The sequence below is a fragment of the Dermacentor albipictus genome, chromosome 10 (genome assembly GCF_038994185.2).
Source record: "Dermacentor albipictus isolate Rhodes 1998 colony chromosome 10, USDA_Dalb.pri_finalv2, whole genome shotgun sequence".
NCBI classification, from domain to species: Eukaryota; Metazoa; Arthropoda; class Arachnida; order Ixodida; family Ixodidae; genus Dermacentor; species Dermacentor albipictus.
Genome location: NC_091830.1, coordinates 37,574,372 through 37,587,043, shown reverse-complemented (window position 1 = coordinate 37,587,043; position 12,672 = coordinate 37,574,372). Strand labels below are relative to the sequence as shown.

The 12,672-nt window shown below is 43.7% G+C and overlaps 1 protein-coding gene across 2 annotated transcripts in view; it reads left to right on the top strand.

Annotated features, from left to right (window-relative positions):
• The window catches only part of LOC135911889 (phosphatidylinositol phosphatase PTPRQ-like), a 39,527-nt gene that overhangs the window by 20,943 nt on the left and 5,912 nt on the right, over positions 1-12,672 (top strand). Inside the window, exons 10-13 of one of the 2 annotated variants that reach the window (XM_065444237.2) lie at positions 1,840-2,793; positions 3,430-4,365; positions 5,774-6,706; positions 7,902-9,061. In XM_065444237.2, the coding sequence (XP_065300309.1) occupies positions 1,840-2,793; positions 3,430-4,365; positions 5,774-6,706; positions 7,902-8,563 (3,485 nt within the window). In that variant the 3' untranslated portion in view covers positions 8,564-9,061. Of the gene's footprint in view, positions 1-1,839; positions 2,794-3,429; positions 4,366-5,773; positions 6,707-7,901; positions 9,062-12,672 lie in introns of those variants that run through there. The other variant, XM_065444236.1, reaches the window with a different exon arrangement.

The window sequence follows — 12,672 nt, the reverse complement described above, 5'->3', positions numbered from 1 at the left end:
ACCCGGTGGCCGTTTCTCTCAGAGCAATGTTTCTTTTTTTTTACAAATACTTGATCCTTTGTTCACGCAGAATATTGCACTATTAGAAAGTTTATTTTTATATCCACTATACTAGATGTAATATGGGCCAGACACGCTCGACATCTTCATCTCACGCTTCTGCCAGTTGTTTTCACTGACAACGATTGTGACGGTTTCACAGGCAAGCGCCCGAAGGAAGAGAGCCTGTTGCGACCACCTCAAGTTTTCCGCTACAACTAAGTCTAAACTTTCTTGCGTTGAAGAGTTCTTAGTGAAAAGAAAGGATGGTTTTCTGAATATCGCGTTGCTGGCTAAATATCTAAAGGAGTACGTTGGTTAAGGAGAAGCCCTCATTGGAAACAAAATATACGCATACGTTTTTTTGAAGACCCATAGGTAAAATCATCACTCGTGCAGATATTCAGATGTTGATATCGTGAGCGGCCATCTCAAGGCTGCTAGCATAAGCCACTAGGTGAAGGTCCAGTGTCTCTGTTTTGCACTGATAAATTTAAAATTATGTTTGTGAAAATCTACACAAAACTTTCCTCATCGCGTTTGGTTGCACATAACAGTTGCGACAAGAATGCTCAGTATAAATTTGGAACAGACTGGTGTGGGCATGAGAAAAATTGCGAGAGTCCCCCCTTAATGTTACCTGTGTTAAAATTGTTTTTTTTTCTTACTCGGCACAAATTGTCCACGCAAACTGCACTAGATAATGTTAGTTTGTGGTAGTAATAAGGAGTTTAAGTGAAGCTTTTAATGAGGCAAATAGGGACAGAAATTCATACTATAACACGGAAGTTAACCTCAAGGTATCAAGAGTTGCTATTCTGTTCTAGGGTTATGAAAGCAGGTAAAAAGGGCGAAGAAACAATAAAGGAGGAAAGAAGGAACAATCTCGAACTCTGGGTGCGAGTGCTCTTACGCACTCTATCGACTGCTGTGCAACAGGTTTCCAAGAACAAAACTTTATTCACTCAAAGAAACGGTCACCATGGAAAAGCGGAGATTGACCTTCATACTTCAACAAGCAAAGCTTGATCTTCGAGCTTCTGGTGCCGATTTCCTTAAGTTAGTTTTGTAAAACAAGATTGGAAAACAATGAAGTGATCGAGTCTCATGTACAAGATGAACGTTTTAGCCTAAGGTACACACCACAGTAAGAGCAAATAAATAATTGTGGTCACGTGGCCCTAGTTAACCTGCACCTTAACTTCAATTTTAAATCAGTTTTTGATACATTGTCAAATAATGCGATCCTAGTGGTCGGCACATGGAACCATGACTTCGTGTCTAGCAGCAGACCACTGTTCCACCATGGCCACCATGGCAACCATGGCCGGTGTTCCTCAGGTATTGCGCAGGACTCAACCAGATTTGTAGGTGCCGTATTAGCTAAAGTCTTGAGCCATTAGCACATATAAGGTAATTGTTCGTGAACAAGGACATCAGAAATAAATGATATGCACAAGGTTTCTTTTTGTGCTCCTTGTCAGTAAAAAGTTAAGCATTATGTACTAATCGCGGAACAAAAGCTCCAAAAAAGCAACTTCATTCCTTGAGTAAGCAACTGGATGAAAAGATCAGTCACCGGTCCGGTTGACAATGCTACTGCTGTTGGCTTGACGCTGTGGAACTCAAGGAAGTTGTCACACTGAGCACTCAACTGTAATGGTAGTTTCACGCAGACCTCCTAAGCAACTGTATAACACATCCACTCACACAAGTGGTTGCTTTACACCTTCTATTGCCTAAATAAAGATGAGCATCATTGAAAAAAATTGTAACTGCTACAAAATTTTATTGTTTCAGATGTCACGCCCCGTCCAACAGACTTCACTGTCGTTGCTGTGAACTCGACGGCTCTGAAGGTTACATGGCAGACGCCAGAGCTTTCTCACGGAGTGGACGTCACTGAATACTGCATTTTGTGGTGGCCTTCCATCGCAAACGATACATCGGCGTCCGCTGAGAATGGGCACACCGGAATTTATGTTGCAAACTGGAACGAAAGTACATTTATCATCAGCGGCCTCGAAGCCTACAAGAACTACGATGTCGAAATAGTCGTTTTCTACGTAGAAGGCACCATGATCAAGAACGTATCCCTCATTTCCAGAAGTAAAACAGCACCAAAACCATTTGCGCCACCTGTCACAGTCACGTTTGAAATTTCCGGCGGCCTTGACAACTTGACGCGCGTAAAAATCGCCTGGCAACCACCTACCCACCTGACAGGACCTTCAATAGAAGGTTACTATGTCGACGTATGTCCCATTGTCACATCCAGCAAGTCGCAGCATGGTGTTGTTTGCAAGAGGCACAACACGACATCCACAACTTTCACCGCAGTGCTTGAAGGGTTGAACAAGTTTGAAGCGTACACGGTGTTCGTAAGTGCCTACGCCATACACCAAGGTGTTGTGATCATCGGAAACCCGAAAGAAACGTTCGTCACCACAGATCCCACGCCCCAGCTCAAGGTTGAAGGCCTCAAATTTGAAGTGGTTGGTAACGATAGTCTGCGGATATCATGGACGGGAGTTGACCTCTCGGCTTCAAGATGGAGCGCTGTTTACACAGTCAAGGCTATTCGGAAAAGCACAGGCGACCAAATTTTTGAAAAAGAGGTCACCAGCACAGAAGTAGTTTTGCCGCAACTCAACGAAGAGGAGTATACAATACACGTGGAGGCATGCATTGTTAGAGGTGGTGTAAAGCACTGTGGTAAACCGAATTCAGCTAGCGTCCAGCCATCTGCCGTTGGTAAGTGAAGAATGATAAGCAGGTCACACATCGGGGTACTGGCTGTCGTTACGGAAAATTAAATTCGTATTTTTATGCTGGATCACGAGCTCCAGGAGCACCAAATAGTTCGTTTGTCGTGAGTTCCTTAGAAGGTCCTTTTAAATTTATGGATCTTTCTGACCGGCGGGAACGGCTGATAACCGATCATTTATCTCCCTGAAATGCAATAAAGCCTCATAATCGTGCAGCATTCTGGAAATTATTTGATGATCACCTGTCCAAGTGCACGCATATATAAGCAGTCTTTACGGCTCCCATATTAATTTACTAAGGACCATCAGTTCTTTAGTAGCAGTTCTACGGGTTCCTGCATAGCAACTATGTCAATCAGTTGTTCATATGTTTAATTTTAGCTGATGTGGCTTGAGTTTCTAAGGCAGTTATTTAGGCACTACCAAGGCGACATTTGTAGTCGTCAAATTTGACGTCATATGTTTTTGGACCAAACAATTATGGCCAACTTGAGTGCATCAAAAAAGCTTGAATATATTTAATTTCGAGTACTGTGATTGTTGGTCCCTATGGTACAGATGTCAGAATCTGCGGCCTTCTTTGTAACTTTGTTACTTTCTTTCTTTTCTTTTGCTTTTGCAGTAGAGGACAAGCAGCTAGTGAAGATTGAGACGGTCAACAGTTCGGCCGTTGCAATAATTCTGAACCATCACGCGCAGACGGAAACTTCTCTGGGTGGAGTTAAGATTTCTTGGACAACGTCCAAGCACTTTCCAAATGACACGCTGCCTGGAAAAAGAAACACAGTGTTTCTACCCATTAACACAACCAGCTTCGTCATCACTGATCTAGGTTCTTCTGAGGTTTACAATATCGAGGTTGCAAAAGTTTTTATCGACGGAGCCTCACAATGGGAAACAGTTGTCGCTAGGAGCGAAGCCGTCACTGACCCAGAGCCGCTGCCAAAACCGATGGAGGTGGCCTACCAATCGAGCTCCTTTGGCAACACATCTTCACTCATAGTCAACTGGAACGCACCGAACATCTCTTCTGGTTCTTCAATTGAAGGATACATTGTGTCAATCTGTCCTCGGGAAGAAATTCTGAAAAGAACAGGCGGCTGTCAAACGTTCAATACATCTGAGTCGTCCCTCCTAATTGAGGTCTCGGGGCTCAGAAGCTTCAGTGAGTATGAGGTCGAGATAACGGCGTATGCGACCAGCAACGGCCGGGTGATCAAAGGAAACATAGTGAGGATTGTTGCAGAGACAAGTCCGCCGCTAATACCAGCAATTGAAAGTCCAGTTTTGTCAAAAGCATTTGAAGGAACATCTGTCAACATATCCTGGACGTGCCCTCCGGCACTTACAGATTATGATGTGGTTTACGAAGTTCTGCTTACAGAAGAAGCCTCTGGACTTGTGCTCTTTAAAGGAGAACTGAACACTTCAGAAACGACCCTCGACAACCTGGAGACATCTAAAGAGTACACTGTTTCCATCACCGTATGCCTCGTGAGTGGGGCTCGAAGGAAGTGTGGAAATTCCAGTGCCACTTTATTCAAGACGGCTTCGAAAGGTGAGTTCCAATATTGAGAAGAAAATACTTATAGGCATATGCAGCTCAAGTGAATCAGTAATTTGCTTTATTATCAATCTCTATAAAATTTTTTTCTACATTTCAACAGCTCAAAGTTATGCTTGGATACATCAAATGTGCTCGAAGCTCATTCCAAGTTAAAAAATGAGCCCGTTCCGTATTTATAGCGTCCTATTGTCTGAAATTCCTGTAACGAACATTCTTCCCACTTTCATATATATGCAAAAAGTTGTCCCGCCTGTAATGCTCTATAGGCTTTCGTATCCTCCCATTGCATGAAGGAATCGTAGGAACAGAGATAATTTCTCATCTCCTGACTGCCTTACATATTCACGCAGTTCTCTGACTGAAATCTGGGTCTTGTCTTGTTTCTTAATTAATGTTTTTTGTAGGAAATCTGTTCGTGATGACACAATGAATGCAGGGCTTGTACTCAGCCTTCGCTAGGAAATTTAGTAACTATGCTACAAGTTCTCGTGATCCCCCAGCTTGCTGTCTGCTTCAGAACTAGATTATCCGCAAGTTTGCCCAAATTTGTGCTGTCGTGTTAGTTATACATCCAAGCCTAGAGATTCAATCACTTCTTTTATCCCTTATCTACGTTTCTCTAGTAATCCTCTGAGTGGGGAGTCGTCACATTGCTCAGTGGATAAGGCGTTCTGCTTCCGAGCACCCGCCCTCGGCAGTTTCGGTCTAATTTCGGTCCCGCTAAACGCATATACGCTCACGTATCAGTAACGTGTTTCGTGATGACATTAAACGCCATGAAGGAATTCTTTCTGTTTCACTGATACGCTAGCTTAAAAACTTTTAGAGGACGCATATGATTTAAATCACTCCTAGTCCAACAATGGCTCCGTGTATACGGCATATATAAAGATATAGCATTCATATATTTCAATATATGCAAAACATTACACTGACGTTGAGGGCAGCAATTTCGCCTAGAGTATTCACGTAATTGCTTTCGCAGTAAAAGTTACAATGTCTCGTATCACCAAGTTTACACCTTTAGTACCGACGGAGATGGAGCCGCAACTGATATTACAACCTATAGCCAAAGCCTCGCCCCAAGATTTACTTCTTGTTTCGAATGACTCTGCTTGTCAGTGTTACCGAACCTTGCCATCCCCATGGGCTCATCGAATATCTGTTGAGGACCACTAAAGGGTCTGTAGACTACAGTGCGCTGCTGCACCACGCTACCCAAGTTCTAGGAGAATGTAAGAGTGAACTACGTTACATGAGCTTTCAACTAGAATTTAGGTGGGAGGGCTTTCCGCTAAGCTTATAGCACTTTATTATTCATTTATGTTGCAATACTTACCACCAAGAATGTCGAATCATTTTTGTTCTTGTTTTCTGAACACTTTATTCGTCATTTCAGGTGTCTCCAAGGAACCAATTCACCTGCACATCAAAGCCATCAACAGCTCTGCTCTTGTCATCACATGGCCCTTGCCGTTGATAAATGCAACACCCTTCGAGAGCTACCTGCTTACTTGGTGGAAAGAGCAGGAAGCATTCACAGAAGAAGCGCTGGTGCACAACGAGTCCTTGCCGGCAAATTCGACGAGGTTCGTTATAGACGATTTAGAGCCAAACAGCACCTACCACGTAAACGTCTCAAGAATATACGAAGACAATGAGATGGACAGAACAGACTCTGAGCAGGTATCGGCGAGTACGCAGCTAGACCCTTACGCGAAACCGAACGGTTTACACTTCGAGTACAATACTAACTCTTCTGAGCTGACTGTCACGTGGGAGGGCTTTCCAGTGCGCCTTGAGAACTCACCCGTGCACCAGTATGCTGTGAAACTGTGCTTGGTAAATGTCGCAAAGCCAGATCAAGAATATCTGAACTGCCAACGCAAAGAAATATCCGCAGGCGTAGAGAAAGCAGTCTTCACCGGAATAAGCGGCCTCACTGATTACCGAGTTGAAGTAAGAGCTATAGTGAGTCGAGGCGACAACACGACTGTCGAAGGAGAACCAGCTATTGAATATTTCGACACTCCAGCGCCTCCTGTGTCTGATCTGCGACACACGCTTCGCGCTGACCTCAACGCTACCCGCGTGACACTCCACTGGCGCGAACCGGCGGGAGTGAATGACTACGAAATTCTCTACTACGTCAGCGTCTCCAGCGCTTCAACGAAGTCCGCGATGGAAGGGACAACCAATCTGACGGAGCTGACATTCGAGGGCTTGGAGCCGAACACGAACTATTCTGCGGACGTTGCGACGTGCCTCGTCGGAAGACAGCGGCGGCACTGTGAAGGCAACACCACCATCGAGTTCAAGACTCTCCCAATTGGTAAGTGGTCTGCATTTGTAAAGAACCAAACCATGTGTTCTCAAAACTGACGTTCCCACGCTGGCAGCACAGAAGAATATTTAGCGATATAGGCGTAAAATTTTGTTCAGTGAACTACCCTTCTGATTTAATTGTTTTCATTTCACCTATCCTTTAATAATCGATATTCAAAGTACTGTACATCAAATTTGGGATAAAAATGACCTAACCACAACAGAATTAGTTGTGTGTTGAGAAAGTATTCATGTGGTAGCTATATGCATAACATAAGATCCGTTCACCAAAAGTAAGAAAGTGAGTATCCAACCGCTACAATATCTCTGACAAATGATCAGATTTGCAGGTGGAAGAGCATTTAAATTAAACGCAAGCGAACGTATTCGTTGTGTATCGATCCATCTTTGAGTGCATGTGACAATATTTTGAGTAACAGGAACTAACAATATTTTAGTGCGATTTGCGGACAGAACGCAAATAACCAAGGCACTCTACCACCTTTTTCAATTTCTATGCGGTGGCTAAGCCCCACTAAGTGCTAGTAGTGCGAGAACTTCTAGAATGAGCCACGAGGCCACTCTTAAGGAGCAATCATGCAGAAATGACAAACACGCTATCAGGCTTCTTGATAATGCACTACGACTTCATTCTACTAGACTAAAATTTCGCTTCGTTTGTGGCAACTACGAAGGCCTTTAAATGCGGAGAATATCCCTGATACCAAGTAAAATATAATTTGTAAAAGTATGTACAGAATGTTAACGTTCTCACGGATATCTGCTGGTGTTAAGGTATGATAAATGATATAGCTACTCAGTCTAGCATAAGGCAAAATAGCTGGTTTTTTTTTCATTTGCAAAGAATCTGATTCCTTAATGCACGAGCAACAAATTCCGACGCAGTCATTGTTGCACTGACAATGTCACGAACCCTGCCTTCACTTGCCCACATATATCTTCGCGGAAAACGTATGATTATTAATATTATTATTATTATTATTATTATTATTATTATTATTCAGAAACCTCACAGGCCCCAGAAGGAGTATTGTGTGAAGGGTGATTACACAATATATATATATATATATATATATATATATATATATATATATATTGATAGGCATTACTAGATGAAGGGTTTGCATGAGCTTGCCTCTTTTTTTTTTATCTGGCTTTTTTCCACCACCTCGCCGCAACAGACACAAGGGACTACACGCCTGAAGTCTCAGTGAAAGCCCTTAACGCCAGCGCCCTTGAGGTTAGATGGCTACGGCGTAGCATCGATGCAAGGACTCCGGAGGAATATGCCGTCTCCTGGAGAAGAAAGCGGAACACCTTTGCCAGTGAAGTCAAAGCCAGAAACGTCTCATTTGCCCCAGAGGAGCACGGACGGGAGGTTGTCATCACCGATCTTGAACCCTACACGACATACATCGTTTATGTGGTTTCCTTGACTGAAGCGCGTCAAGACCGCTCTGTTATAGTGCAAACTACTGGTGAAGGAACCACAAATCCACTGCCCAGCAGCGCACCTGCGTATGTGACACTCGATGTTCTCGCAGCAAGTGACACCTCAGCAAAGGCCTTGGTAACATGGAAACCTCCCAGTGATACGGGTGGTGCACCGGTAACCGGATATTTAGTGGTTTTGTGCCCCCTGATCGATGCTTCAGCTGTTACTGTTTCCAGTTCGAAGCCAGCTTGCCAAAGCCGGAAGACGACATCGGATGTGAAAGAAACTATATTCTTGCTGCCGGCGTCGGGAGGAAAAGATTACGTGGTGGAAGTTAGAGCGTTTGTTGAGCACGATTGCCATACCATTGAAGGACAGGTGGCGATAGCTATAGCTCACGCGAAGTGAACTCAACTTTTCTTAATGATAACGCGAGCTGTTATGGATAAAAAATCGCAATGCATAGGCAAATAGAATTGCTAAATATTTCATATCAAGAAGGTTTAGCACACATGGGAGACAACAGCAAAACAACAGGTGTACGCGGTGATTACATAGGTCCTGCAGGTGTAAAATACGCCAATCTAGGGTTTATCCTAATCAACAACATTGTACCGTGACTACCTAGCATTTGCATAGTTCGCATGGAAAGCTTCGTAGGGACCCCACAGATAGCCTATATACGAATTAAACTGCAAGAGTGCTCAACTGGGGTCTGGTTGGGCCATTCTTAGAAGGCAATCGAACAGCCCTTCAGATAGGTCGAAGTAATGACTACAGACAACGCACAACTGACTGCCGACAACAGTGACCTGAGATTATTTTTGTCTTTTGTTGTCTGCGCAGATCCTCGTTGGTATATGTATTGCCTTTCAAATGCAATAAACACTGCTTGATAGCCAGCGATGCGTCTGTCGACTTTATTTCTTCCGACGTTAAGCACTGTTTATTTAGCTGCTATAGGCGAACGCTGTGCCTTCTCTTTTGATACCAAAGCCGGATAACGTTGTGAATATAGGGAAATCTGAGGGAGCTATGGCAGTCGCAAGCACGCCTCAACATTCCTGGAATTACGAAGTCCCGTCATTCAGCAGTGGCCCTACGACAGATAACGCTGTTCATTCTGAACGAGGAGTGTTGACAACGAGCACACATTTACACACCATATATCGGTCTCTGTCGCACGCTCCGCCGCCACTGTGCTCCTGCCGGCCTTACAAGTCACAATCAAGTTCCAAGTGTACCACATGACACCGCCTACGGCCGTTGAACTTGCCCTACGTGATGATGTTAATTACATAGTGCGAGCACCGCCTAGAATGAGCGTAGCTCTTTTTTGCGCTTGCAAGGCAGCTCTTCAGAATGACCTTGTTGATGGTGCCACCCAGTCAGCCCACAAGAAACCCCAGACAGTTCCCACACCTTTGTCAAGAGGAGAAGCCGCGAAAGGTCTTTGTTTGGTCACACGAGAACGTAAACTTCGTGGGTCACCTCGAGTGTCTCGAACTGTCGTAGCTGCAGACTTCGCCCTTCGTTGCAGCTGCAAATTCCATCCCACTTCTCCCGAAGTTGAAGAGGCGATAGAACACGTCTTTTTGTCATCGCCTTAGCATCGAACTCGCCATTCTTTGGAGTTTGTTAAATCGGCAAGGTCATAGAGAATTTTCAGAGACTAAGATCCTTGAACCATCGCCCCATGCGTCGCACACTTTGAAGGCGGAGCAGACATTGTTACTGTTTGTGAAATCGACTGGTCTCATTAACCCATTGTAGGCGTGATGGACAGCCGTACCTGTTTTCGCTTCCAGTGCCATCTTCCTTCCCTCGATTTACTTTCTTTGCATTCCTCAGCCTCCATGCCCCTGCGTAGGGTAGCAAGCCCGACACGCGTATGGCTCTAAGTTCCTGCCTTGGTTTCTTTCTTCCTCCTCCTCCTCCTCCTCCAGAAATTTAACATGTTCTTGATTTGTCTTCAATATTCTTTATTTGTGCTATCGCCCCTGCAAATTAATAATGTCGGAACAAAGGTAGATACGAATAAATTTATTCAGTCGCATTATTTATTTACAACCACAAAAAAACTGTCATGGCCTCGTATTTATTGATTTGATGATCTTCGCGGCTTTGATGGTGTTCATGTATAGCTCTCCGCACAATAAAACAGGCTGGAAGAGTGGACCCTCATCAACGCTTTTACCTGTATTCGATGAGTTATTACACAGTTTCGTTGCTGAAGCTAATGATATGCGGTTTTTTATACCCTCTAAGGGGCTGCAATAATTCCGAAATTATGTTCACAGCATGACATCTTTTATTGTAGATCTACATAACATCTTATTTATTTGCATATACAAATTATATTTTACATGGGGGCACCAAATGTCCCATAATGTCTGCAAATACACGAAATACCAAAGGAGCAGGCGTTGGCGGAAGCTTCCCTCCATTTAACTTCTTTGACTACCATTCTGTATCATAAATATCATCGTAGTCATCGGCATTCAAGTCATTGGATGTATCTACAGCACTGAAAACACTGCCATCACTCTTAGTAATTTTATGCAGAAGGAAATCATTCTTGGAGCATGGCCACTGAATCAAGTGACAGCTGCGCTTTCGTGGTGGGCGCGGCAGCAAACAATTGGCTACCGCCAATTTTAATGTGTTTACCAGACGAACGTAGACCAACGGCTTTGGCCCTCTAGCGGCCAAAGAGGGAACTCGACAGAACGTAGAAATGTGTTGACACTGCTGGGCCCGTCACTGGCACTTACAGAGAGGGCCCAAATACATGGGTGAGACAGACTCGTTCTTGTCACTCATTTAAAAAAGTAATAGTAATAGAGTAATACTCGTGCATGGCAATCAAAGGTGTAAACAGTTGCATGATATTCCATCTTTGCATTCCTTACCTGTAAGTGAAACACACTATTTATTGACTAAGGAACGTCGCCTGAAAGGAGTTGAAGCCTGTATTGCTTTCGAAGGGAGTGCTGCCACAACGAATGAATGCGTTTGACTTTCCGCTTACGAATTTGTCAGCTTAGTAAAGCACACGTTCTTCTTTATGGGATGCGTGCGTGAAGTAATTGGACGGAAATATGCGCGTCGGGGTAGAAAATAATTCTTCGTGTTCAAAATTGATTGAGATGCGTGAAATCGGTGGAGGTTTAATGCGTCTTACCTTTTGTTTCAAACTAAGAAAAGAAAGGCCTGGAAATTTTTCCTGTTCTCCGGCATGCGGAACTTGCGCCGAAGAACAGCTCCCGCTGCAGTGATAGATGAAATGTCGTTATGTGCAGTACCAGTGCCTCCTTTGATACTATTGTGCCTTCCTAAGAGTTTGGAAGTTCATTACTGTGGTAGACAACAGTGCTGCATGCGTACTGTTCTGGATAGAATTCAAGTAAATTTACAATTCATTACAAATCTTCTCATTTTATTCGGCGGCATAACGGATTAGAGAGGTTATATACATTCGCCTGTCTAGCGATCTTGTGCTTCTGCCGTTATTGGGCTTATCTCAATGTTATAAGAAATTCCTAAAAGAAAGCGCACGTGCTGTACAGCAGGGTCATAGAATTAAATTCATTTCATTCACTATATATGAGGCTAACATTCGTCTTCATTGAAAACCTTCGAGAGCTCAGTCGCTACTTTTCTTATAATTTTCACGTTGCTTTGCGACAGAGAAATGTTGCTTTCTATAAGTATACTCCATTATACATCAGTCTTATTTTTATGGTCTGGCGCATCAGCCCTTGATAGACGCTAATTCCATCACCTGTTACTAGCATATAAGTGGTGCACTTAAATTCACGCCTAACAAGGTCCGTGGAAATGCTGTGAATGCCAAAAATGGTCTGAATGCCATGTAAGTGAGCAATTAAAGCTAAACTAATTTGGCAATGCGGAAATTTTTCAAACTCCGGTGGCGTTTTCCTCGAAGCGAGGTAAGGGAGCACAAAATAGCTTCTAAGACGCATACACCCCTAGATCGAAAACCACCAGGACAAAAACAAATCGAAACGTCGGAGAAGTAAAAGATCATGCGGGTATGTCTTGAACTGACTTTTTGATCTGACCAGGACTATATTTTGGCTTCGTCTGCGACTAAAACCGAAGGTGCAGGAGCTGGCAGGAATAAATAACCTAGCGCAGCTTGATGTAGACAAATAAAATTGTGTTACGAATATAGATTAGAGAACGCGTTAAAGCACGCAACATGATTTTAGGAACGGTATCACACCGAGATGTAAGCTTTATATGTAGGTATCATTTGACTGAAAACGTATGGCGAGGTGTTTATCTGGCATTCCAAAGCAGCCTCTCGATATGGCTCAAAGACATTCTGGCTATGTAGTCTCCATAGATCTCTATAAACTTGCATCTTCGTACTGATACTCAAGATCGGCACCCATGAAACTCACACTCAGCCTCAAAATGGACCACGCGAGCAATATTTTGTAAGCTACAGGAGTGCTATTCTGTTTGAGCACGTGTGGCTACCGAAGGGT